Here is a 26,965-nt window from a genome sequence, read left to right as displayed (position 1 = left end):
CCAAATTAAGTCAAATGAAGTTTGTGATCATAAATATGTGAGAAATTTTGTCTATGTGGAAAGTGGAAAAGGTATGCATCAAAACTCATCTATATACTGGGAGATCCAATTACAAGTAAGAAATATGGTAACCTTAGTAATTTCTATCTCCTACATATCAACTTGTCATCCAAAAGCAGATGGTTTTCGCACCATACAAAAGTAAGCGTTCAACTGTACACAAATTTTTCTTTCTCCTGCTGATATTGCTCATGCAAAATAGATTTAAGTTGTTCTTGCAATATCAACAACATAATCCTTTCATGACTCCAAAGTAGAATCGATTTCTCGTCACAATTTTATGCTGAAACTGTCTGATTACCTGTACAGCGAATTTGTTCAAACTGTTTTACTTCGTAATATGAAGATTTGGTAAAGAATGTTTCTTTGCACTGGTATCAACATAACCTCTAAAAACTTTTACGTCCCCGAGTTTATAAATCTTAAACAACATTATACTTCTACTTAGCAATGACAAGGTCTCGTAGTACACGACAACACAATCCCCCGTCGAGAAAACCATGTCTATTTTCTCGTCTTCATGGTGAGCCACATGACTCATCGATAGCACTTGAGTGCTATCCTTACGGATAAATTTAAGCTTGTATTTAAATTTTGTGGAGTTGGCAACAGGACCAAGGTACTGGATAGCGATGCAAAGTCTTTTCTTATCATAGTCAAATTTCTTGTGGTAGAGAAACACTTCGCCGAACGCAAACACGACATGAGTGTAGTCAGTGAAGCAGCCGTTTTTACTGATCTGCCATTCCACAGTACGTGCCGTGGGGTCGTGGAACGTCACACAACATCCTTGGTGCGAAGCACTGACGTGGTAGTGGATCCAGGAGAGTTGACCCTTCCAGGTACATTTTGTATACTTGCTCAGGGGACATTCGTAAGGTCTACGAGAGAAAATACACACGTAAGGCACATTACAATGAATGGTACAAGTATTACAAGCACTCATGAAAATAAAATAAATTTTCTCATCACATTATAACAAGTAAATAATAATACTAATAATCATAATCATCATTATCAGCTGACGACGTAAGGGAAGAAGTAAACATAACGGGACCGGCCGGGAAACTCCCTTCAACATCTTAAGGGGAGGTGTTAGCCCAATTGGGTGAAAAAAAATCAAAAATTAAATTTTGTGTGTTGTGTGTCCCTTATAACCTCAGTTAAGTGTCCAAAGCAAAATCTTGCGTTTAACGACCCTCCTAATAGTTTAAATAGACGTTTGATAAGCATTCTGCATTAGGTGCCACACCCCCTTTTTCTTTCCCTCCTTAGTTATCTTGTATAATTCATGCTTTCGAGTTGAGAGATATATTGTTGTATCATTGGATTTGCTGCATAATGCAATCAGCTCTTGCTGATCCAAGTTTGCTGAAGAAATGTTTGCACGGCAAGACGCAAAACCCCAACGAGTCATTCAGCAATGTTGTGTGGACTCGAATCCTTAAGAATGTGTTTGTTGGCTTGGAAACTTTGTGAATTGGTGTATCTGTTGCTGTGTTGACCTTTAATGATGGTAATTTTGGAAGGATATGTGTTTTGAAACATTTAAACGTTGAACCCATTAAAAACACTGTGAGAGCGCTTAAAGAAATTGATAGTTTTAAAGGAGCTGATAAGGATATCAAATACTTTATTAAGGAAGCTAGGAAGCACAAGAGGCAATTTAGAAAGACTGAGAATGAGGATGATGATGATGACAACCCAGAGTATGCTGCAGGGATTCACTGATATATGTCGAAACTTTTAAGTTCATTTTTCTGAAAATTAACTTTTCTTGTATAAATGACCCATTTTTTCAGAAACTTCTCATCATAGAAAAATGAGTTTTTGTTAATACATAATGATACCAATGATCAATCGACTGAGTTACTCCTAACTCCCAACTTGCAGTTGTAAGGATGTTATGGATACATTTTTGATGAAAAATGTTCTAAAAATTGAGTGCTAGAGAAAAATATCCCTTGAAATTTTATATTCAGTAAGAACTACTTGAAACAAACTCAGTGTACATACAAGGTATCACCATAAGTGCATACCAAATTTTATATTCGTGGGGCTAACGGTTCCAGAGAAAACGGGTCACAAAGTATGGCAATTTAACATTGTTAGTATAGGGGCTAACACCTCCCCTTAAAACTTTATAACTAAAACTTAACGTCAATTTCGGTTATCCTTAAGGAGTTTCCCCCAGTCATCGTATTTTAAATTTTACATTTACAAATTTATAGGTCTATCGTCAAGATACTTCTCCAGCATTTTGAAGAGAGAAAATTCCTTCCATCAGGTTTTTACCTCAAACTTCAACTCTGGCTTGTTGAGCTCAACATGAAGGAACATTTGATTTCATTCATGCCAATTTGTGTATCCCCATTTTTGAGCTGAAGATGTTCCATATTAGGAACGAAACTCCCCACGGCACTTAACGCCCTTGAAAGGGATTTAGCCTGCCCAGCGACCGCTGCTCAGCCCGAAGGCCTGCACATTACGAGGGGCCATATGGTCAGCACGACGCATCCCTCGGCCGTTATTCTGGGCTTTCGAGACCGGGGCCGCCATCTCACCGTCAGATAGCTCCTCAATTCTAATCACGTAGGCTGAGTGGACCTCGAACCAGCCCTCAGGTCGAGAGAAAAATCCCTGACCTGGCCGGGAATCGAACCCGGGGCCTTCGGGCGCGAGGCAGGCACCCTACCCCTACATCACGGGGCCGGCATTAGGAAGGAAATATGTACTTTTTAAATAATGCCATTAGATTCTAAGCTGGATCATGTTTCACAGTTACATAGACTAGCAGTAAAAATCAAACAAGTATTGGAAGGTGGGATTCTTCCTTCAACCTAACCTTACTTGAATAATTGCGTTGCTCTTACTCCAAAAACTCATAACTCCAGTGACTATCGAAATCGAGGTTCTGCGTATTTTGAATGAATAATATTGAATCACAGATATTATTACAATACAATAAATATAGATTTTCGTGCTAATGGCAAAACAAAAAACAAAAATACTTTAATGATCGTATTTCTGTTCATAAAATACCTCGTAAATTGGACACACGAAGTGTCTAAGACTGGGTAAAGAAATGTTAGGGCATTTGCCCCCTGGCGACAGCCCTAAATGCAGATCGATGATTGATTGATTCATTGATTGATTGATTGATTGATTGATTGATTGAGTGAGTGAGTGAGTGAGTGAGTGAGTGAGTGAGTGAGTGAGTGAGTGGATGAAGGAATCATCGTTATTTCCGGCAGGAGCTGTTCATCTTGTAAGCACTCACGAATTTTCTTTAGAGGTTTGGTTGTATTTCGGAGAAACTTGGTGACTCTCAGTGCAATAAGATCTTCGTATGTTTCCCCTGTCTGTACAGAATATGAAATAGCCTGTCATTTCCGATGCTTGCAGTAGTGTTGAGCGGTGATAAGAACAACATAATACTGTAAATATTTAAGATGAAAAACAAGTCTGAACAGACAAAAACGAGTTTTTTCTTAATCCGTTTACCCTCCAGGGTTGACTTTTTCCTCGGACTCAGCGAGGGATTCCACCTCTACCACCTCAAGGGCGGTGTCCTGGAGCGTGAGGGGGAAACAACTGGGGAGGAGGACCAGTATCTTGCCCAGGCGGTCTCACCTGCTATGATAAACAGGGGCCTTGTAGGGGGATGGGAGATAGGGATAGAGAAGGAAAAAAGAAGGAAGCGGTTGTGGCCTTAAGTTAGGTACCATCCTGGCATTTACCTGGAGGAGAACAGAAAACCACTTCGAGGATGGCTGAGGTGGGAATCAAACCCTCCTCTACTCAGTTGACCTCCCGAGGCTGAGTGGACTCCGTTCCATTCCTCGTACCACTTTTTCAAATTTCGTGGCAGAGCTGGAAATTGAACTCGGGCCTCCGGGGGTGGCAGCTAATCACACTAACTACTACACCACAGAGGCTGACTAACTGAAGTACCTAACAATTATAAATTAACTGAACACGAGATAAGAAATACCCCTACTCAATCCGAGGTAATCGGTCTCCCAGACAGGGGTATTTCAGTCGCCTTGACAAAGAATACTGCAATGCATGGTGCGAAATCGCGGGGTTGAAGGGAGGGTTTTCCCCCCACCGATGATTTTATCTCAAAGGTTCTCCCCCCCCCCCCCACTAAAATTGCCCAGGGGGAAATTCTTTCATTACAAAATGAGGAAAATGTTAACACATATATTACTGAAATCAATGTTTTTACTGTGCATGTTTTCATAAAAACAACAACAATAATACACATAAGATAGAAATAATTGGATGACTGCCAGATCTTGAGCAATAAAACAACACAACTGTGGAAACTCCGCACATGCAGCCTATTTCAATCTGAAACCGGAAATAATTTTCCATTGAACATCATTCTTATTATAACACCCGAATTCAAACAAAAACATTTTAAGTTTTTTAAATAGGTGAATGGGGTAATTTACCCCGGGTGGTACTGCTTGAAATAAACACTAGCAGTTAAGGCCTATGCTTCTTAGCGCCGCCCCTGAATTAACTGTCTACAGCAAGATTTTTCTCTGGTCCACCGAGTATCGTAGCATCGAAATTTCACTGTATTTCATTCCCAAACACTTCGATCGACGAGACTTCTTCCCATTTTCTCCTGTGATACGTGTTAAAATAGTGACTACTATGACTAGTAGAGTAATAACTCAGCTGTTCATCTAAAGAGGCACCTCCCTGCCAGTCATGTTCGAATACGCCCGCTCGGTCTGGCGGTGGGGCCAGAGTCACTTCACTAATATGGGTCGTTGCTGAGGACCGTGTATATCAGTCATGTGCAAGCACCGTCCTCTCTTGTGCCGTAGATATATAGCCTGTTCACGGTTAGCATGTGTTACTGAAAATTCATTGGACACTCGCCAGGAGGACATTCACCACGTTTATCACGTCCCATCTGAAGAACACATATACAGAGCTCGTACAGGCACGGTCAGCTTTAGAGGGCGGGATAATGTCACTCTGCCTCTGTTGCAATTAACCGTATAAGAATGCTACACTATAGTTCTGTTTTTAAGAGTTTTGACTTGACAAATAACCGGAAGTCAGACGGCGGTGCCAAACTGTTACGAATACAAACAGCTGACTTACGATACACAACACGAACAGAAATCTATATACTGGAATATAAGTCCATATTCTTTCCTACGGTAATAGGCGTAAATATGCCGACGAATCGCATCTTATTGAAAAGAATCTAATTCCTTTACCGATTTAGCCTTATTCCTCTTCTTCCCTGAAGATTCAAGTTTGGACGGCCCCACTGTCTGGTCCTCGGCAGAGTACTTCGCCTTCCCTATGCTTATAACTGTGCTCCTGTAAAAAATTGATATTTGGAATCTCCTCTAAAAGTAAAGAAACATAGGTCATTTGTTTTTGGAAACTCCACTTAAGGGGAACTAAAAACGGGTTGAAATTTTAAAATGAGAATTTCTACAGTATATCTCATAACTTAACATGTTAGAGAATTGACAAATGGTATTTTTTATCTCTATTAAAAATAAAGAAACGTGGTCTTTTAAGTTTTCGGAAAAACCACTTGGGTGACTGAAAATGGGGTTGAATTCTTTTAATTAGGATACTGATATCTCAAAACTGAATATGTTACAGACGTGGAATTTGGTATTTGGAATTTGTTTTAAAAGTAAAGAAAAACGTATTCTGGGAAAATTCAATGAGGGGGGGGGGAGGTGAAATAATTAAAAATTAATTGAATTAATTGTATGAGGATACTTACATCTAATAAAAACTAAAGTTATTACAGACGTGACAATTGGTATTTGGATATCCTTTAAAAACAAAGAAAAACGCGTTTGGGGGGGGGGGGAATCATGTTGGAGGGCGGAAGTGAAAAGGATTTAAACTCCTTTCATGAGGACACATATCTCAAAAACTGAAGATGTTAGAGTCGTGATAATTGGTATTTAGAATATCCTTTACTATTAAACAAACAAGTATTTTTGCCGGAAAATTCACTTAAGGGGGGTAGTGTGAAAGGAAGTGAAGAAAAAGGTAATTATGTTTATGGGGATACTTATATCTCAAAACTGAAAGTAACAGACGTGAACATTGGTATTTGGAATCTCCTTTAAACAAAAATAAACACATCTCCTTTTGGGGGGGGGGGGTAAATCAACTTAACGGCGGTGGGGTGAAAAAAGAGGTGAGACCAATTGATTTTACCGTTCATAATGTACTTATAAAGAGCCTCCGTGGCTCACGCCGCAGCTCGCCGGCTCTCACCGCTGGGTTCCGTGGTTCAAATCCCGGTCAGTCCATGTGAGATTTGTGCTGGACAAAGCGGAGGCGGGACAGGTTTTTCTCCGGGTCCTCCGGTTTTCCCTGTCATCTTTCATTCCGGCAACACTCTCCAATATCATTTCATTTCATTTCACTTGTCATTCATTAATCATTTCCCCAGTGGAGTGCGACAGGCCTCGGCAGCCAGCACAATTCCTATCCCCGCCGCTAGATGTGGGCTTTATTCATTCCATTCCTGACCCGGTCGAATGACTGGAAACAGGCTGTGGATTTTCAATGTACTCATTCTGATCATAAACCGATCATTTTTAATCCTTCCTGGGTTCGTTTTCAAGAGCCATCTTTTCCTTTGGAGAATGTTCTTAGATTACAGTAGATTCTCCTGGCATAAAATAAACATTTAAACACATTTGAAATAAACGATAGGAATGAGATTGACCGTGCAATTGTTCACCTCTATAGTAAGTTCAGTAATGCACGGAAGTATGGTATTCGTATCGCCAGAAATCCCGCGCACTTGCCTAACCGCGACAATGGTGCTGATCACATTGTCAGTAATGACAATGGCAGCAGATGTAATTTACCGCCAAGTAGCCGTCTTGCATCTTGCTGTGGGGTCCAGAATAATAATAATAATAATAATAATAATAATAATATCTAGGACCGTCGTCAAAATGTGCGGACCGCGCTGGAAATGTACCCTGGACGGGTAATGACTACGAATGCAGTCCGGCCGCAGGTTCAGTACCGCCAACGCACCCAAGACGACACCACGCCGGATCTCCTCAAGGATTTGATCCATGTTAAAAATGCTTATAGGAAAATATGGCAAAGATTTAGGGATCCAACTGACCGGGTGGAATACCTGGACGTAGCCCGGGAAGTACGAAATCGATTACTGGAAAGAAAGATTGAAAAATGGGAGGAACTTTGTCGTAATCTCTCAGAAAACGAGTCAGATCGCAAATTTTGGCGGATTCTCTCAGAAAACGGGTCAGATCGCGAATTTCGGCGGATTATATATAAAACGTAAAGCATCCAATTGTAAATTTCAGTATAATACCGCAGCGAAGCACGGGTATCTTGCTAGTAATAATATAAAATTCAAAACGATCACATTCCACAGTATGTACTATTTATTCACCTGTAAACACAGTATCGCTCATGAATGTTGATCTCTTCCAGAGGAAAGGTACCCGCACAGCCTTCAGCGTCGTACCGACAGGGGTATCTGAGAGAAGTGGCCAGTTCTTCGAGAGCAGAAGTCCTCGTTCCCAAGTAGTTCTGTTTGCAGCCAGGACACTGGGTCTGGTTCTTCCTCACACACTCCACACACAGTCGATGGTTGTTGATGCAGGACGAGATGGGTGGGAGCATGTACTGCTTACAGAGGAAACAGCGCAGCATCTGCAGAGCCCTCTTGGCTCGATCCGGGGAAACCATCTCTACAGTACTCATCTTGACAAAGAGAAAACAACATTCAATAATAATAATAATAATAATAATAATAATAATAATAATAATAATAATAATAATAATAATAATAATAATAATAAATCAATGAATATTGAATTTTCACGACCGCATTGTAATTGAAACCAACTTTCAACCTATTAAGTCGTGTACGTACATTTAGTACGTGTTGAAGAGATGTTAAGTACAGAACAAAAATGGCCAACCGGACACCATTGGGATCCGAATCCACAACCTCCCGATTTCGCTTCGGTTGGTTCTGTTGGTTTTGTTCTGTACTTAACATCTCTTCATAGTTGATAGTCGGTTCCGATAATAATAATTCCTTCGGGAAATTTCTGAGCGGTCGTTCGTCAAGGTGACGGCATCCCCCCCTATTCTGTTTAACTTTTTTTAATGCTACACTTAAGAAAATGGAAAGTGCAACACCATGAAGGCATTGGTCGTTTGTGTTGATTTTCAAGGTATGCAACGATGCCATGCAGATATGTAAACGATCAAAGTTTCAGACCCATTGGATTGTTGCTACAGATCTCCCCCGTGATTGGTCGCGGAGGAATCAACTCCAGTATATGGACTCTGGTGTAGCGTAGTTGACTTGCAGTCTGTCTGTCTGTCTGTCTGTCTGTCTGTCTGTCTGTCTGTCTGTCTGTGCAGTGAAGTGCTCTCCGTCAAACATGCCTCGACGACAGGGAAGAGCACGTTATCAACAACTGTCGCCGTTTGAGAGGGCTCGGATAATTAGGCTGTGTGAGGCTGGATTATCGCTAAGGACTGTCGCTGCACGTGTTGGCCGACAGGCATCTACGGTACAACGTGTATGGCAGCAGTGGTCAAATGAAGGTACCCACACTCGTAGACCTGGCACAGACCCAGCGCGAGAGACAACTGTGAGAGAGGATCGCCGCATCATTCGGATGGCCCGGATGGAACCCCATGCAACAGCAGCGCAAATTCGAGCAGCTTTGGCACCGCACGTTACACAACAAACAGTTGGTAATCGCCTGCATGCAGCTGGCTTACGAGCCCGTGTCCCTGCAGAAGGTGTTTCAATGACCCCACAACAGCGACATGTAAGGCTGGCCTGGTGTCGAGAAAGATCGACGTGGGTCGACGAATGGCATAGGGTCGTCTTTAGTGATGAATCGCGCTTCTGTCTAGCCCTCAGTGATCGCCGGAATCGTGTGCGCCGACGTACCGGGGAGAGGGGCCGCTCAGATCTTATTGTCGAGAGGTACACAGGGCCAAAACCAAGCATTATGGTCTGAGGAGCTATTGGCTTTAATGTGAAATCACAATTAGTGCTTGTTGAGGGTACTATGACTGCTCGACAGTACGTTGATAGGGTACTCAATCCAGTGGTTGTCCCTATGATAGCGAACATTGTTAATGGGATGTTTCAGCAGGACAATGCCCGGGTTCACACTGCACGCATCTCCAGAGAAGCTCTCAACGACATCACAACCTAAGAATGCCCCGCCTGATCCCCGGACCTCAGTCCTATTGAGCATGTGTGGGACATGATGGGTCGACAACTGGCCAACCGTCCTCAGCCACCCACAAATCTGGAACAACTGACCCGTGAAGTGCAGCAAGCATGGGCCACAATTCCTCAGGAAGCGATCCAGGGCCTTATTGACTCCATGCCTCGACGAATTCATCAATGTATTGCAGCTCGTGGCACATCCTGTATTGATTGTTGTCCAAACTTGGGGTCAGAGGGACCTGAAAGTGTAATAATCGAATCACAACCGAACACTCGTCCTGCATGTTCAATTGCAGCAACGTAGCACCACTCTTTCTGGGTGTTGCAATTTCCATTTTCTTCAGTGTATTTGTTTAGGGCGTCGACCTATAGAGATCTTTTGCCCCTACTTGTACCATATGATATGAAGCTGCGTGTAATTGGAATTGCGGAAGAGTAGAGTGCTGAATGTGAGGAAAGGAACGTTAAGGACGACACAAACACCCAGTCCTGTGGCTATTAATCATTTACAATTACAAACCCCTGACCCGGCCGGCGGACGCGTTGCCCCCTACACCGCCGGGCCGGACTTCTGTTTAACTTACTGTAGTTATTAGAGAATGGGAAAGGGACGTCAAAGATGTGAGCATCGGAAATTTGGGAAGCAAAGACAAGGTGAAATGTTTAGCCTTCGCTGATGATCTAGCAATCATTACTAAGACAAGGGATGAAACTAGATACGCTGTACAGAGATTACACAATATAGCATCAAAGGCAGGCCTCCAGATATCGTACGAAAAAAAAACTAGTACATGAAAATCTACATCAACATAAGAAAACATAGCTAGAGATGGAAACCGGCACAATTTCACAAGTGTCCTCCTTCAAATACATTGGAGAAATCATACTACCATTGGGAATAAACAGTAGAGAGAGCCACTAAACTCCATAAGGTGTACAGACTAACATAAAATTACTACAACAAAGGAGTCATGTCGCGTAATGCAAAATTACGACATTACAAGACGTTTTGCCGAAAGCTTTATATGCCTCAGAAAATATATCCCTTGGGGGTCCCACTCAAATTATAGAAACTGAACAGCAAGAAAAGGAAATTCTCCGGAAAATTTATGGTCCCACGATAGAAAATTGAATGTGTATTAAGATGAGAACGGCGGACCTCTACTCATTAACTGACAGGTTCACCAATGCTGTATGCAAGAGACGCTACGGCCATATCTATACAATGGACAGCGGTAGACTCACCAAAACATTGTATTTAAAGTAATCAGCTCAAAGAAGGCAAAAAGAAACTAAGGCGGACCTGCAAGATGTGAATACCACAGACGACATCATAGAAGATCGTGGAACCTTTAGTACAATAGTAGCCAAACAAATTTGTGGAGAAATCTAAAAGGCAAACTGGTAGGAAGTCGTCCGCAGAACGCAAGATGTAACACAGTGCGTTCATGAAGAGATTTTGGGAGGACAAGAAAGCGAAAACCATCAGGCCAACGAACAAGTTCAAACGCTCTCTTTGAATGGGCATAACGAATACTAATAATAATAATAATAATAATAATAATAATAATAATAATAATAATAAGTAAGGCAGGGCGATGGACTATCACCGATTCTCTTTAAATGCGTGTCCCACTCGTTGGCTGAATGGTCAGCGTACTGGCCTTCGGTTCAGAGGGTCCCGGGTTCGATCCCCGGCCGGGTAGGGGATTTTATTCTTCATTGGTTAATTCCATTGGCCTGGGGGCTGGGTGTTTGTGCTGTCCCCAACATCCCTGCAACTCACACACCAGACATAACACTATCCTCCACCACAATAACACGCAGTTACCTTCACATGGCAGATGCCGCCCACCCTCATCGGAGGGTCTGCCCTACAAGGGCTGCACTCGGTTAGATATAGCCCCACGAAATTATTATTTAAATGCGTGTTGGGTAAGGTTATCCGTGAATGGGGGAAAATAACTTAACAAGAAAGGTTTACTCAACCAAAGTATACATTGGAGGTTCGAAGAACGGTGTAATGATTAACTGTCTAGCTTTTGCTCATGATTTAGCGATCCTTCCTAGAAACACATATACACCTGTAGAACAGATAACAAGCTGAAAAGGTTGGACTTAGGAGGTCCTTTGAAAAAACGATATAATTTACTAATATCCCGTAATTTACTAATATCCCCAGTTCTTACCAATAAATAAAGACAAGGTATGGGATCTGTTTCGCAGAACACTAAAACTTTAGAAAAAACAAGAAAGACAAATCTGGAAAATATTTGGCCCAGTAAGCATAGGAGTGTAGATGAAAAGGAGGTCTCCTGAATTATACCAACATTCTAATAAAATATCAAATACTATTAGAAAAAGACGACTGAAATTTTATGGCCATATTCAAAGAATGGACAGTAACGGAAGACTTACTAAAAAGATATTTAACTATGCCTCCTCACTAAACGTCAAGAATAATTGGATAATCGAAATTGTAATAAACTTCAAAGAAATCAGCATAACAGGTGAAATTTTATGGGACAGGTTGGTGAGCAAACATCATTTTGCTGAAAAACCCTACATGAGAACCAACACTGCATAGACGGAATAAAGGAAGAGAAAAAACAGCGAGAAAATGAAGAGACTCTGGGAAGAGAAGAAAGCAAAATTAATCTGTTAAATAAGTTCAATCGCGCTGCTTAGTTGGACATAACGTTGTGAAGAAAAATAACAACAGGGATGAAATGGCTTTAAAGAGTACGGTAATAGGATTGCCATGGAATGTAAGATACCTTCTGATAGGAGGAAAGCAATAATTATTGCACTTACCTATAAGCAAAGAAACAGGAAGGATCGCAGCATCTATCAGGATCAGTGGGCTATACCATTCAAGGTCTTCACAGGCATTTCGGAAAGGACGCTGCGATCACGCGCTTATCCGCGGGTCTGCCTAAACTGAGAACTGATTGTTCAAATAGAACCATTCAGATGACGCGGAGGCGGAGACTAACCACGCGCGGGAGAAATGTTTTAGCGGGGTGTCCGTAGAGAGACGCAGTTCCGAGCCCACGATCAGTTCTTATTGGACATTAGTATTTATGAATGTCATCACACAAAAGCGGGTCGACCGCGTCCGCGTCGTCAGTAGATCTGCGCCCACTCATCGGAAGCGTTGCTCAATTTGCTATATTTATTTTTCAATTTATTAATTTATTCGTGTGTTTTGCCTGTGTGATTTACTGCGGTAAGGGGTTATAGTAAGGATGTAAAGGAGAGGGCATATAAGTCTCTGGTAAGACCCCAATTAGAGTATGGTTCCAGTGTACCGGATCCTCACCAGGATTACTTGATTCAAGAACTGGAAAAAGTCCAAAGAAAAGCAGCTCGATTTGTTCTGCGGGATTTCGGACAAAAGAGTAGAGTTACAAAAACGTTGCAAAGTTTGGGCTGGGAAGACTTGGGAGAAAGGGGACGAGCTGCTCGACTAAGTGGTATGTTCCGAGGTGTCAGTGGAGAGATGGCATGGAATGACATTAGTAGACGAATAAGTTTGCGTGGTGTCTTTAAAAGTAGGAAAGATCACAATATGAAGATAAAGTTGGAATTCAAGAGGAAAAATTGGGGCAAATATTCGTTTATAGGAGGGGGAGTTAGGGATTAGAATAACTTATCAAGGAAGATGTTCAATAAAATTCCAATTTCTTTGAAACCATTTAAGAAAAGGCTAGGAAAACACAGATAGGGAATCTGCCACCTGGGCGACTGCCCTAAATGTAGATCAGTAGTGATTGATTGATTGGATTGATTGATTGGATTGATTGATTGATTGATTGACTGATTGATTGATAGCTTGCTGTTATGGATACCGAAATACATTGAGAACATGAGAACTTTAGTGTTAGAAAGACCAGTGGTATTGGACGAATATTTGGAAGAATGCAAATCCAGAACAAAAACAACAGAGGCATGGCGACAGATTTGCCGTGAAACTTCTAGTGATTTCGAGAATGCCTGGTAAATAAAAATGAGTAAAAAATTGGTGATTAGTTCAGTCATTCAGCAGGTTGTATGGAGTCCCTCATTTTGGTGTTTTCCCGAAGGAGATGGTTGTGTAACTTATGCAGAAGCTCATCAAAGCAGGATACTGACATCCGAAAGTAGTTAAACAACTTGCCATCGTCCATTCTCAATTCATGCAACAGTGTGGCAAATGTTCCGACCTGATTTCCCTGTCCTATCACAGGGATTGCACCTACATTCTCCGGCTTCGTTTTCTTTTTCTTCAGTTTAGAAGGTAGAGTAAACGAAGAGTGCTGAATGATGGTCCATATTTGAGGAGCAACTAATCAAAATGTACAATATCCACCAGTGTAAGTGAATCAAAGAATATAAAGTCCATCACAGCTGCTGTGACAGCCATGCCTCCGTTTAAATTATGTATTTTTTTCTTCAATAAAAGCGGGGATTTGTTGCTGACAATATTACTGTTGTAATACCACGAGCTCTCTATTATTGTTGTTTGCTGGTCTCATTATTGTCATACAGCTTGTTGGCACGTTTTCATTCTTAGTATGGTGCTGTGTAGTGTTGTTGAAATTGGAGTTAGAACGGGAAAATAATATTAGAGTAGGGGAAGATGTAATAGACAGAGGTGCCAGAAAAAGAATGAAAAAGGAAACAAAGAGAGAACTTGAATATGAAAGAAATTCAGAGAAATGCATTCAAGCATAGCCTTTTCCTAACGAAAACAGTTTCACGTGTATATTTAACATCTGATTCAGAGTACAGATTTTTGAACTGGATTTGTATTGTTTACAGATATCGTGAGAAGGATATACACCTGATGACTTCAGCATCCTTGCCAACACAGGGGTGGCTGTTTCGTTCTGATCCCAGGCAACGTAAACATATGGCGTTCCTCACATAGTGGTACTGATCCCAGGCAACGTAAACCCATGGTGTTCCTCACATAGTGGTACTGATCCCTGACAACGTAAACCCATGGTGTTCCTCATATAGTGGTTCTGATCCCTGACAACGTAAACCCATGGTGTTCCGCATATAGTGGTACTGATCCCTGACAACGTAAACCCATGGTGTTCCTCATATAGTGGTACTGATTCCTGACAACGTAAACCCATGGTGTTCCTCATATAGTGGTACTGATCCCTGACAACGTAAACCCATGGTGTTCCGCATATAGTGGTACTGATCCCTGACAACGTAAACCCATGGTGTTCCGCATATAGTGGTACTGATCCCTGACAACGTAAACCCATGGTGTTCCTCATATAGTGGTACTGATCACTGACAACGTAAACCCATGGTGTTCTCATATAGTGGTACTGATCCCTGACAACGTAAACCCATGGTGTTCCGCATATAGTGGTACTGATCCCTGACAACGTAAACCCATGGTGTTCCTCATATAGTGGTACTGATCCCTGACAACGTAAACCCATGGTGTTCCTCATATAGTGGTACTGATCCCTGACAACGTAAACCCATGGTGTTCCGCATATAGTGGTACTGATCCCTGACAACGTAAACCCATGGTGTTCCGCATATAGTGGTACTGATCCCTGACAACGTAAACCCATGGTGTTCCTCATATAGTGGTACTGATCCCTGACAACGTAAACCCATGGTGTTCCTCATATAGTGGTACTGATCCCTGACAACGTAAACCCATGGTGTTTCTCACATAGTGGTACTGATCCCAGGCAACGTAAACCCATGGTGTTCCGCATATAGTGGTACTGATCCCTGACAACGTAAACCCATGGTGTTCCTCATATAGTGGTACTGATCCCTGGCAACGTAAACCCATGGTGTTCCGCATATAGTGGTACTGATCCCAGGCAACGTAAACCCATGGTGTTCCTCATATAGTGGTACTGATCCCTGGCAACGTAAACCCATGGTGTTCCGCATATAGTGGTACTGATCCCTGACAACGTAAACCCATGGTGTTCCGCATATAGTGGTACTGATCCCTGGCAACGTAAACCCATGGTGTTCCTCATATAGTGGTACTGATCCCTGACAACGTAAACCCATGGTGTTCCTCACATAGTGGTACTGATCCCTGACAACGTAAACCCATGGTGTTCTCATATAGTGGTACTGATCCCTGGCAACGTAAACCCATGGTGTTCTCATATAGTGGTACTGATCCCTGGCAACGTAAACCCATGGTGTTCCGCATATAGTGGTACTGATCCCTGGCAACGTAAACCCATGGTGTTCCGCATATAGTGGTACTGATCCCAGGCAACGTAAACCCATGGTGTTCCTCATATAGTGGTACTGATCCCTGACAACGTAAACCCATGGTGTTCCTCATATAGTGGTACTGATCCCTGGCAACGTAAACCCATGGTGTTCCGCATATAGTGGTACTGATCCCTGGCAACGTAAACCCATGGTGTTCCTCACATATAGTGGTACTGATCCCTGGCAACGTAAACCCATGGTGTTCCGCATATAGTGGTACTGATCCCTGACAACGTAAACCCATGGTGTTCCGCATATAGTGGTACTGATCCCTGACAACGTAAACCCATGGTGTTCCTCATATAGTGGTACTGATCCCTGACAACGTAAACCCATGGTGTTCCTCATATAGTGGTACTGATCCCTGACAACGTAAACCCATGGTGTTCCGCATATAGTGGTTCTGATCCCTGACAACGTAAACCCATGGTGTTCCTCACATAGTGGTTCTGATCCCTGCCAACGTAAACCCATGGTGTTCCTCACATAGTGGTACTGATCCCTGACAACGTAAACCCATTGTGTTCCTCACATAGTGGTACTGATCCCTGACAACGTAAACCCATGGTGTTCCTCACATAGTGGTACTGATCCCTGGCAACGTAAACCCATGGTGTTCCTCACATAGTGGTACTGATCCCTGACAACGTAAACCCATGGTGTTCCTCACATAGTGGTACTGATCCCTGACAACGTAAACCCATTGTGTTCCTCACATAATGGTACTGATCCCTGGCAACGTAAACCCATGGTGTTCCGCATATAGTGGTACTGATCCCTGGCAACGTAAACCCATGGTGTTCCTCACATAGTGGTACTGATCCCTGACAACGTAAACCCATGGTGTTCCTCGCATAGTGGTACTGATCCCTGACAACGTAAACCCATTGTGTTCCTCACATAGTGGTACTGAAATGAAATGGCTTATGGCTTTTAGTGGCGGGAGTGTCCGAAGACAAGTTCGGCTCACCAGATGCAGGTCTTTCGATTCGACACCTGCAGGCGACCTGCGCGTCGTGATGAGGATAAAATGATTATGAAGACGACACATACATCCAGCCCCCGTGCCAGCGGAAGTCACTAATTATAGTTAAAATTCCCGACCCTGCCGGGAATCGAACCCGGGACCCCTGTGACCAAAGGCCAGCGGTCTAACCATTTAGCCATGGAGCTGGACATAGTGGTACCGATCCCTGGCAACATAAACCCATGGTGTTCCTCGCGTGATGGTACTAATCACAGGTAATCTCATGGTTCAAGATCCATCATCCCCTAGTCGTCTCTTACGAAAGGCAGGGGATACTGTGGGTGTATTCTTCATCTGCGTCCCCCACTCACAGGGGGTTGCTTTGTAAATGATCATTTCTAGAAATAAAGTGATGTCAGTAAGAAAGAGACCTTAAGTGGGTCGATTATCAGGCACAGAATACAAAACTGGAACAGGTGGTTTATTTCAAGTATTAGGATGTGTATTCCCCCAGAAGTCTCCTCTGTGGTGTAATGGTTAGAGTGATTAGCAGCCACACCCGGAGGACCGGGTTCGATTCCCGTCCAAGCCACGATATTTGAAAAGTGGTATGAGGACTACAATGGGGTCCACTCAGCCTCGGGAGATCAAATGAGTAGCCTCAGCCATCGTCGAAGAGGTTTTTCGTGGTTTCCCACTTCTTCTCCACGCAATTGCCGGGATGGTATCTAACTTACGGCCACAGCTGCTTCCTTGTCTATCCATTCCAATCTTCACATCCCCCCAACAAGGCCCCTCTGTTCAGCATAGCAAGTGAGGTCGTCTGGGTGAGGTACTGGCCCCCCTCCTCATATGTATCCCCCGAACGAAAATCTCCCGCTCCAGGACTCTGCCCTTGGGGCGGTAGAGGTGGGATTCCTCGCTGAGTCCGAGGGAGAAAGCAACCAGGGACGTAAACGGATTAAGATAGAAAGAAGGAATTACAGGTTTGATAGACTGACAAAACTTACAACAAAAATGTTAAATGATATTTTAAGAGTATGTATTAAAAAGGTGGAGCATTTGCGAACTTGGCAACACTGTCTTAGTCTCTAGTGATAAAGCAAGGTGTTGGAGATTACCAGCACAGACGCACCTGACAGATAAGGAACATTATCAAATTATCACGAAATGTTCAACCAACAGGTGAATGAAGGCCTTGATAAGGGGTGTTCACATTCATGTGAATGGTAAAGAGAAAAAAGAAAAACGAGTATTGAAAGCTTTCATTACTGATGATACGGTTCAATGGGACAATCTATCGAATTCCTCAGTTTTGAAGCTGAGAGAGACGACAAGTTGTGATTTCTCGAAGAAGGATAGTACTGGGGCCGTCTCTGTGGTGTAGTGGTTAGTGTGATTAGCTGCCACCCCCGGAGGCCAGAGTTCGATTCCCGGCTCTGCCACGAAATTTGAAAAGAAGTACGAGGGCGGAACGGGGTCCACTCATCCTCGGGAGGTCAACTAAGTAGAGGTAGGTTCGGTTCCAACCTCAGCAATCCTGGAAGTGGTTTTCTGTGGTTTCCCACTTCTCCAGGCAAATGCCGCGATGGTACCTAACTTTAGGCCAAGGCCGCTTTCTTCCCTCTTTCTTGTCTATCCCTTCCAAACTTCCCATCCCCCCACAAGGACCCTGTTCAGCATAGCAGGCGAGGCCGCCTGGGCGAGGTGCTGGTCATTCTCCCCAGTTGTATCCCCCGACCCAATGTCTCACATTCCACGACACGGCCCTTGAGGAAGTAGAGGTGGGATCCCTCGCGGAGTCCGAGAGAAAATCCAACCCTGGAGGCTAAACAGATTAAGAAAGAAAGGACAGTCCTGGTTGGCTAAGACTCTCATCGCCTACAGTGTCGCGGTTAGCAATGCGGATAAGTTTTCGGAGAGAGTTGGGGCAAAAAACTGGAGAGAAGAAATCTGATCTAGGATGTCGTAATCATAATACGTCACTTGCAGAACGCAACCAGCTGACTTGTGTGATGAGTGAAGCATGGGCATACTTTTAAAAAGCAGAAATGTTATTTATAGTTTTATGAGTGTTTCGTATGATACCAATTCTCACAGATGGTTTAGAACAGGGGTCCCCAAACTGCGGTACGTGTACCACTACTGGCGCGCGAGACTACGGATGCTGGTACGCACGACTGGTAGAAGAATTCTGTACATTCTGCTATATTCACAAAAACAATATTTTTGTATTTTTCTTTGTTCCTTCAAAATAATAATAATAATAATAATAATAATAATAATAATAATAATAATAATAATAATAATAATAATAATGTCCGCCCCTGTGGTGTAGTGGTTAGTCTGATTAGATGCCACCCCCAGAGGTCCGCGTTCGAATCCCGGCTCTGCCACGAAATTTGAAAAGTAGAGTAGGGTTCTATTCCCTCTTCAGCAATCCTCGAAGTGTTTTTTCCGTGGTTTCCCCACTTCTCCTCCAGGCAAATGCCAGGATAGTACCTAACTTAAGGCCACGGCCACGTCCTTCCCTCTTCCTTGTCTGGCCCTGGGGGAGGTACTGGTCCTCCTCCCCAGTTGTATCCTCCGACCCAAAGTCTCACGCTCCAGGGCACTGCCGTCGAAGCGGAGGAGGTGGGATCTCTCGCTGAGTCCGAGGGAAAAACCAACTCTGGAGTGTAAACGGATTAAGAAATAATAATAATAATAATAATAATGTTATTTGCTTTACGTCCCACTAACTATTTTTACGGTTTATTATTATTCCCTTCCCTTAAGACTGGTACTATACCTCCGCTCTTCCAGTCTTGAGGAAGTGTCACAACGAAGGGACAGGGATGGCGTCACAACCTCAGCAATAGTGGTTGAGTATTTCGTCCTGATTGCCTCATTTCCTTCAAATCACTCATTCCGAAATCAGCTAGAACAAATCGTGCTGCTTTCCTTTCTTTTCTTTCTCAATTCGCGTATCATATAACCCTGGTAATGGCGGGGGGTCTCATACACTGGAACCATGCTCTAATTGCGGTCTTACTACAACCCCTACCATATACAGAGATAATTGTTATGGAGGAATTAAAAGTGGAACCGTGTCATCGTTTCTATTCCAGCACAACTTATCTATGTGAGAGGAGAGTGAGCTTTCTTCTCTTGTGTACCCAAAATAATAAATATGCGAATACATTTTGATTCAGACTTACGGCGAAAAAAGTAACAAACGTAGAACCGGACATAAGGAAGCTGTGCTAGGTTAGGCAGGCCCCACCCCTTACATAAACAAGTGGAGTTAGTGTGTTTAACTTTTTTTTTTTTAAATAATGTTCTTGCACTGCTCTATTTAGGAAGAATTTATCAGATCAAGTTGTAGTTTCTCCCCCAAGCAATTGTATTAATGTACACATTCTTCTTCTTCTTATTTCTTAATCCGTTTACCCTCCAGGTTGGTTATCCCTTGGAATCAGCGAGAGATTCCACCTCTACCGCTTCAAGGGCAGTGTCCTGGAGCGCGAGACTTTGGGTCGCGAGGTAATCTCACGTGCTGTGCTGAACAGGGGCTTTGAAGGGAAGATCGGAAGGGATAGACAAGGAAAAGGGAAGGAAGCGGCTGTGGACTTAAGTTGGGTACCATCCCGGCATTTGCTCGAAGGAGAAGTGGGAAACCACGCAAAACCACTTCGAGGATGGCTGAGGTGGGAATCGAACCCTCTTCTAATCAGCTGACCTCCCGAGGCTGAGTGGACCCCGTTCCAGTCCTCGCTCGGGGGGTGGCAGCTAATCACACTAACCACTACAACATAGCGGCGAACATTATTATTATTATTATTATTATTATTATTATTACCCAATTCCCTTCTATCTTTCTTCTTTTGTCCACCTGTACTACCAATATTTTAGACTTATTTCCATTAATTTTCAATCCCCATTTCCTCGCAAATAGCATCACTGGCTCTAAGGCCCTATTCATCGCCCCTGAAGTTAGCGTCATCAATAACACATCATCCGCAAATATCAGTCCTGGTACTTCCAAACCATTAATTACTGGTACAGCCCAATTTTCTGCCCCAAACCCCTCTAAAATATCGTTGATAAATAAAATAAACAGTATTGGCGATAACTTGCATCCTTGTTTTAAACCCACCTTGGACTCTAATGGTCCACTCATTCTCCCTTCTCCCAATTTTACACAAAACCTGACGTCCCTATATATTCCTTCCACTGCCCTCAACATCTTCTCCGAAATCCCTAACCTACCTAATTTCTCTAGTAGGGCCTCTCTATTCACCTTGTCAAAAGCTTTCTCAAAATCTATTGCTGCTACATAAACCGTACTTCTAGCCATATTCTTATACTTTTCTAAAATAGTCTTTACTATCATTATATTATCCACTGTTCTTTTCTTTTTCCTAAATCCCCCTTGGTAATCTGTCAAAATTTCATTTTCTTCCGCCCACCCGCTTATTCTGTTCGCTAGCACCCCAGTATATATTTTACTCAAAGAATCCAACAGAGATATACCTCTATAACTGTTCACATTGTTCCTACTACCCTTCCCCTTGTATATAGGGCATATAATTCCTGTTTCCCATTCCTTAGGGTAATTTCCTCCCTCAAATATCCTATTGAATAGTTTAACCATGCCCTCTATCATTATCTCATTTTTACTAATTTCCTTCCAAAACTTGTTATTTATACCATTACACCCCCCGGCCGACTTCGCTCTGGTTCTGCTTATCACTCTCCGGATTTCCTCTCTTGTGATCTTGGGTAATTCAGGGAGAAAGATTGGAACAGGTAAGGAAGTTGGAATATCTAGGAGTTATTTTTAATGATAAAGGAACTTGGAGTGACCAGATCAAAAGAGTGAAATATAGAGGATTGGCAGCCTTAGCCTCAGTCAGAAATTTGCTACTCAAGTACCCGGGGATCAGTTATAAAACACTGCGACTCGTGTTCAGGTCGGTAATCGTTGGGAGGGTATTATACGGAGCAGAAGTTTGGGGGCTGGATGAGAAAAGAGAGGAACTAAGAAGGATTGTTAGTAGTTTTGCTAAGTTAGTGATGGGCTTACCGAGGTGTACAGCAAATGTAGGGGCGGAATTAATGTGTGGGGAGGATTTGGAATCAGAGGGTGTGAAAAGAATAGTTAGATACTGGATGAATTTAAAAAGACAGGAAGGTGGGAGAGTATTACAGGCAGCATATGTACAGCAATTTAAGAGCATGTATAAGGGTGGATGGTTAGAAAAAATAAAGGGATATTTGGAGAGGATAGGATTAGGACACCTGTGGGGGGAGGTTTGGTCAAAGACAGAAGTGAGAGGGATGAATATACTGGAAAGGAGAATTAGAGATATCCATAGGCAGAAATTATTGGGGGAAAGCAGACTAAGAAATTCGCTGACTGTTTTGACGAAAATAGAGGAGATAGCAGGGTTGAATATTAGATACGTCGATAGGTCAAAACGATATGGGATGATGTGGTGGCTTTTAGGTTTGCCAAGGAATACAGGCTGGTTACAGGGGAGGGATAAGACAAGGTGTGTACTTTGTGGAGATGTGAATGATGAGTTTCACTTGCTAAGAGACTGTGAGGTAACGAGGGGGTTAAGACATGGATTATTGAGTGCCGAGCATCGGGAAATATTGGGGAGAGGGGATGAGAACGCAATACTGAGATGGATTATTAAACAATGGGAAAAAGGGGGTGAATTGAACAGGTATTTTTGTGCGACAAAAAAGGCCTGCGAGAGTAAAATGAAGGAGAGTGAGTTAGAGGGTGGGCAGGGGAATAGGGGGGTGGAATAGTTATCTGTATAAGGGAAGGGGATAGTATGTTAAAATTCTAATGGATTAGGGAATATAGGGACTGAGTACTTAGTTAGGTGGAGTTGGGTAAGAGGACAGGATTGCATGGTCTGTTTGTTTTAAAGTTAGCTGGAATGCAAGTGCTGAAATGCTGAGTGTTGTTGTTTGATTATTGATCAGGTGTAGGTCAGTAACAAGAATGTGACGCAAGTACAGAGCATAATAAGGACACTGGATGAACACTGAGTGAGTGAACTGCTTCAGCTAATGACTGCTAATTATTCTTATTATTATTATCCTTATTATTATTATTATTATTATTATTATTATTATTATTATTATTATTATTATTATCCATTTTATTATTATTATTATTATTATTATTATTATTATTATTTATTATTCATTTTATCGTTATGATTATTATTATTATTATTACTATTATTATTATTATTATTATTATTATTATTATTATTATTATTATTGCATGTGAACATGTATAGGGGCGAAGTCGCCTGTTATGTTCAATAAATGTATGTATATGTATATATTATTATTATTATTATTATTATTATTATTATTATTATTATTATTATTCGTCCACCTGTATGGTGTAGTGGTTAGTTGATTAGCTGCCCCCACCCCTCTTCGGAGGTCCGGGCTGGATTCACGGCTCTATCACGAAATTTGAAAAGTGGAACGAGGACTGGAACATGTCCACTCAGCCTCGGGAGGTCAATGAGTAGAGAGGGCTCGATTCCCACCTCAGCCATCCTTGAATGGTTTTCCGTGAATTTCGAAATCCGTAAAAGTAGAGGGACGTAAAGCAAATAACATTATTATTGTTTTCCGTGGTTTTCCACTTCTTTTCCAGTAAATGCCGGGATGGTACCTATCTTAAAGCCACGGCCGCTTCTTCCCCTCTTCCTTGTCTATCCCTTCCAATATTCACATCCCCCAGAAGGCCCCTGTTCAGCACAGCAGGTGAGGCCGCCTGGGAGAGCTACTGGTCCTCCTCCCTAGTTGTAACCACGACCAAATGCCTCACGCTGCAGGACACTGCCCTTAAGGTGGTAGAGGTGGGATTCCTCGCTGAGTTCAAGGGAAAAACCAACTCTGGACGGGAACGGATTAAATAAGTATGACTATTAATCTAATGTTATTATGAACTTAAGAGAAGATTTGACTAAGAAAGGGCGGACAGGAAGGATGTAAGTAAGGAGCCTGGTACTATGAAGTGGAAGCCAATTCCAGACTCAGCTACGGACCCTGTGGTGGCCAAGAAATCCACTTGCCCATCCTCTCTAGTTGATAGTCCCTTGGCAAGTTACCCATTCCAGATATCATCTACAGCTGGCAGAGGATACTACAGAATGTATTCCATGTCCCCATCCACGCCGGGAACAGAGCCAGACGCCAATCTCAGCTATGGTCTAATGATTACTAAAACATCGCACAAGATCTGAACCTCCGTCACCAACATAACAGACAGTGTGCTAATTAACATAATTTAGAGCTAGGCATCGAAATCCTAGGAGGATCCAACACAAATGAAAACTAACTAGCCGAGCGAGTTGGCGGTGCCATGCAGCTGTGAGCTGTGAGGCAGCCCCGAGATGGTTTTCCGTGGTTTCCCATTTTCACACTAGGCAAATGCTTGCAATGTATCCCAAATAAGGCCATGGTCGCTCCCTTCCCTCTCCTAGTCCTTTCCTATCTCATCGTCGCCATAAGACCTATCTGTGCCGGTGCGACGTAAAGCAACTTGAATCCATAATAAAACTCAACTGACGCCTTATGATCACACGGTTAATCCCCAGCGGACTGAGAACATTTTAACAGAAGAAGAAAAAAAAATAGGGGGAACTTCCTTCGGCCTAAAATGCTGAGTCAGTGACATAAATGTTTACAATAGTTCGATCCATGTCTATACCAAATATTCTCAGTATTACTTAAAATCTTGAGTATCTCTTCTTCCCAACCTTCGGGGTCAGCACTATGCAGTAAATGGATTAAGTTCAGTTTTACGGCGAGATGCCCTTCCTGACACCAACCCTATATGAAGGGATATATTCACTATAGAGTGTATATATGTATGTGCTATGTTGTATGCATAGTACGCGAACCTCTTCTTGAGCCCTGAGCTCCATAGTGCTGAATGGGAACTTGGGCTCAAGAAAAGGTTCGCGTACTATATGTGAAGATTAAGAGGAATACAAACCTCCGAGCCATAGGAACTGACGTGTCTCAAGTCCGGCCCGACCTTGAATCGAACAAGTGACCCTTTGAACCACAGGCCTGTACGCTGTTCAATCGGCCAAAGAGTAGGACACGCTCTGCACGCAGTTACTGTATTTACGGGCTTACTGCTATCAAAAATTACAAATAAAATAATTTAATTATAAGGAATTACAACTGAATGGTATGCGTTTTATTGTCCCGCTTCATGGCTAAATGGTTAGCGTGCTGGCCTTAAGTCACAGGGGTCCCGAGTTCGATTCCCGGCAGGTTCCGGAACTTTAACAATCATTGGTTAATTTCGCTGGCACGGGGGCTGGGTGTGTGCGTCGTCTTCATCATCACTTCATCTTCATCACGACGCGCAGGTCGCCCAGGGAGTCGAATCAAAAGACCTGCACTTGGCGCGCCGAACATGTCCTCGGACACTCCCGGCACTAAAAGCCATACGCCATTTCAATTGGTTTGTTTTTTCTCATAATCGGTGCGGATCAAAACCCTATCCATACGCACTTAGGTCTTCGGGGACCCCTTGACAAATATCTCCTACCAAGTATTTAATTCCACCCCAACTGTTAATAAAACAAGTAAAAATAGGCAAACATTATCAAGTTATTAAGATTATATTAAAATTCCAGTTACTTCAGAGGAAAGCAGTGTTACATAACATTAAAATGATTAAGCAATAGTGATTACATCCCTCCACATAGAGTTCGCGTCAGGAAGGTTATGCGACCGTAAAACAGGGCCAAATCCACACGTGATTCGCACCCGCGACCCCACAAGGTGTGGAAAAAGCGGTAGAAGAAGCAGCAACATTTTTGTTGTCATGAGACTCCTATGTATTCTCAATGCTGTCATAACATTTGGAAATATTGCTTGCACTTTGTTTTTAAAAATGAGGAAGGAAATGTGGACAATAAAACTGGTCGCTGAGGACATCCTTATGTGTCAACTATGGAAACAGGTGTCGAGCTGCATGATTCATGAAAGACAAGTGTTATTCGCACGACAAACATTTAGAAATTCAGCTCGCCATTGTAATTCAGAATATGTTCGCAAATTTGTTGTAAATTTATTCGCAGTACACACAGCCACATAATTTACTATGAAAATCCACAGCCTGTTTCCAATCATTGAACCGGGTCAGGAATGGAATGAATGAAACCCCTATCTTGCGGCGAGGATAAGAATTGTGCCGGCTGCCGAAGCCTGTCGCACTCCTCTGGGGCAATGATTAATGAATGACATATGAAATGAAATATGACAGGGAAAACCGGAGCACCCGGAAAAAAATCTGTCCCGCCTCCGCTTTGTCCAGCACAAATCTCACATGGAGTGACCGGGATTTGAACCACGGTACCCAGCGGTGAGAGCCCGGCGCGCTGCCACCTGAGCCACGGAGGCTCATAATTTACTATATGGGGTCTAAATTTCATCTGCCCACAGGCGGCAGCCTACTCTACATATTGGAAAATCCGACACTGATCATAATACACATCTCTTCTCACACCACACTACCAATCACCACAGAAACACGCACTAGCCAATAGGCCTACAAGTATTTCTTCACACAGGATTGATATTACGAAGGGTACCAGATCGTAAAACTGGGCCATATTAACATTAAGTACCTAACCGGGCAAGATCAGGAAGCATAAGAATAAGAAGATAAGTTTAATTTGTTTTAAAGCGTATGTCAGAACGGCATACATTCATGTTCGTAGGCTATTTTAATAATAACCTATATTTTTGTTCAAGTCAACAATCTGTCACACTTTCTTGTCCTAAGCTCTGCTCGTAACATCTCTATGAAACCAACACATCAAACAAATCTATTCCAACTTGCCAGCTATATTCATATCTTAGGCTCCACAACATTATAATATTATTATTAATAATAATAATAATTATAATAATAATAATAATAATACAACAGAAAAACATTGTTACGAGTGACTTCCGGCTTACGTTGGACCAGGAAATGGGATCAGAGAATGACGTCACACATGGACATGGCGGTAAAAGATAAAATGATAGCTGAAGCACACTTACCTTTTAAGGTTATATTCTCTTCTGTTCCGCTTCGTGTGATTCCCCTTCACGCGTCTCTTAAGTGCGCATTTCAAATGCACTAACTTCTTGCTGTAGTGAGTGTCATCCGTTATCAATACTTTTACAATTAAAGTCCAGCTGATTCACGAACGCACACACACAAACACGCTCCCTGCGGCAGAGTCTGATAACTTGTAAAAGGAGAGCAAAGCAGGTTAGCTTTTTCTTCCTTATCGGATCGACTCACGTTCTCCACGGCCTGGTTGGTTACTGCGTCACAGCCTTCTCTACCTGACTCAGTGTGTCGTTTGTACCGCTATGAA

General features: G+C 42.6%; 2 protein-coding genes across 2 annotated transcripts in view; both read right to left on the bottom strand.

Annotated features, from left to right (window-relative positions):
- The window catches only part of LOC136885238 (adenylyl cyclase 78C), a 1,041,122-nt gene that overhangs the window by 540,677 nt on the left and 473,480 nt on the right, over positions 1-26,965 (bottom strand). The gene's annotated exons all lie outside the window — the stretch shown is intronic.
- On the bottom strand, positions 110-26,965 carry LOC136885638 (E3 ubiquitin-protein ligase sina). Its single transcript, XM_068230241.1, has 3 exons — positions 26,643-26,965; positions 7,502-7,815; positions 110-941 (listed from the first exon to the last, which is right to left on the bottom strand). The coding sequence occupies exons 2-3, from the start codon at positions 7,813-7,815 to the stop codon at positions 389-391; spliced, it is 867 nt and encodes a 288-aa protein (XP_068086342.1). The 5' UTR covers positions 26,643-26,965; the 3' UTR covers positions 110-388.

This window comes from Anabrus simplex, chromosome 14 (assembly GCF_040414725.1).
Source record: "Anabrus simplex isolate iqAnaSimp1 chromosome 14, ASM4041472v1, whole genome shotgun sequence".
In the NCBI taxonomy this organism is placed as follows: domain Eukaryota; kingdom Metazoa; phylum Arthropoda; class Insecta; order Orthoptera; family Tettigoniidae; genus Anabrus; species Anabrus simplex.
This window is presented reverse-complemented; position numbering and strand designations above follow the sequence as displayed.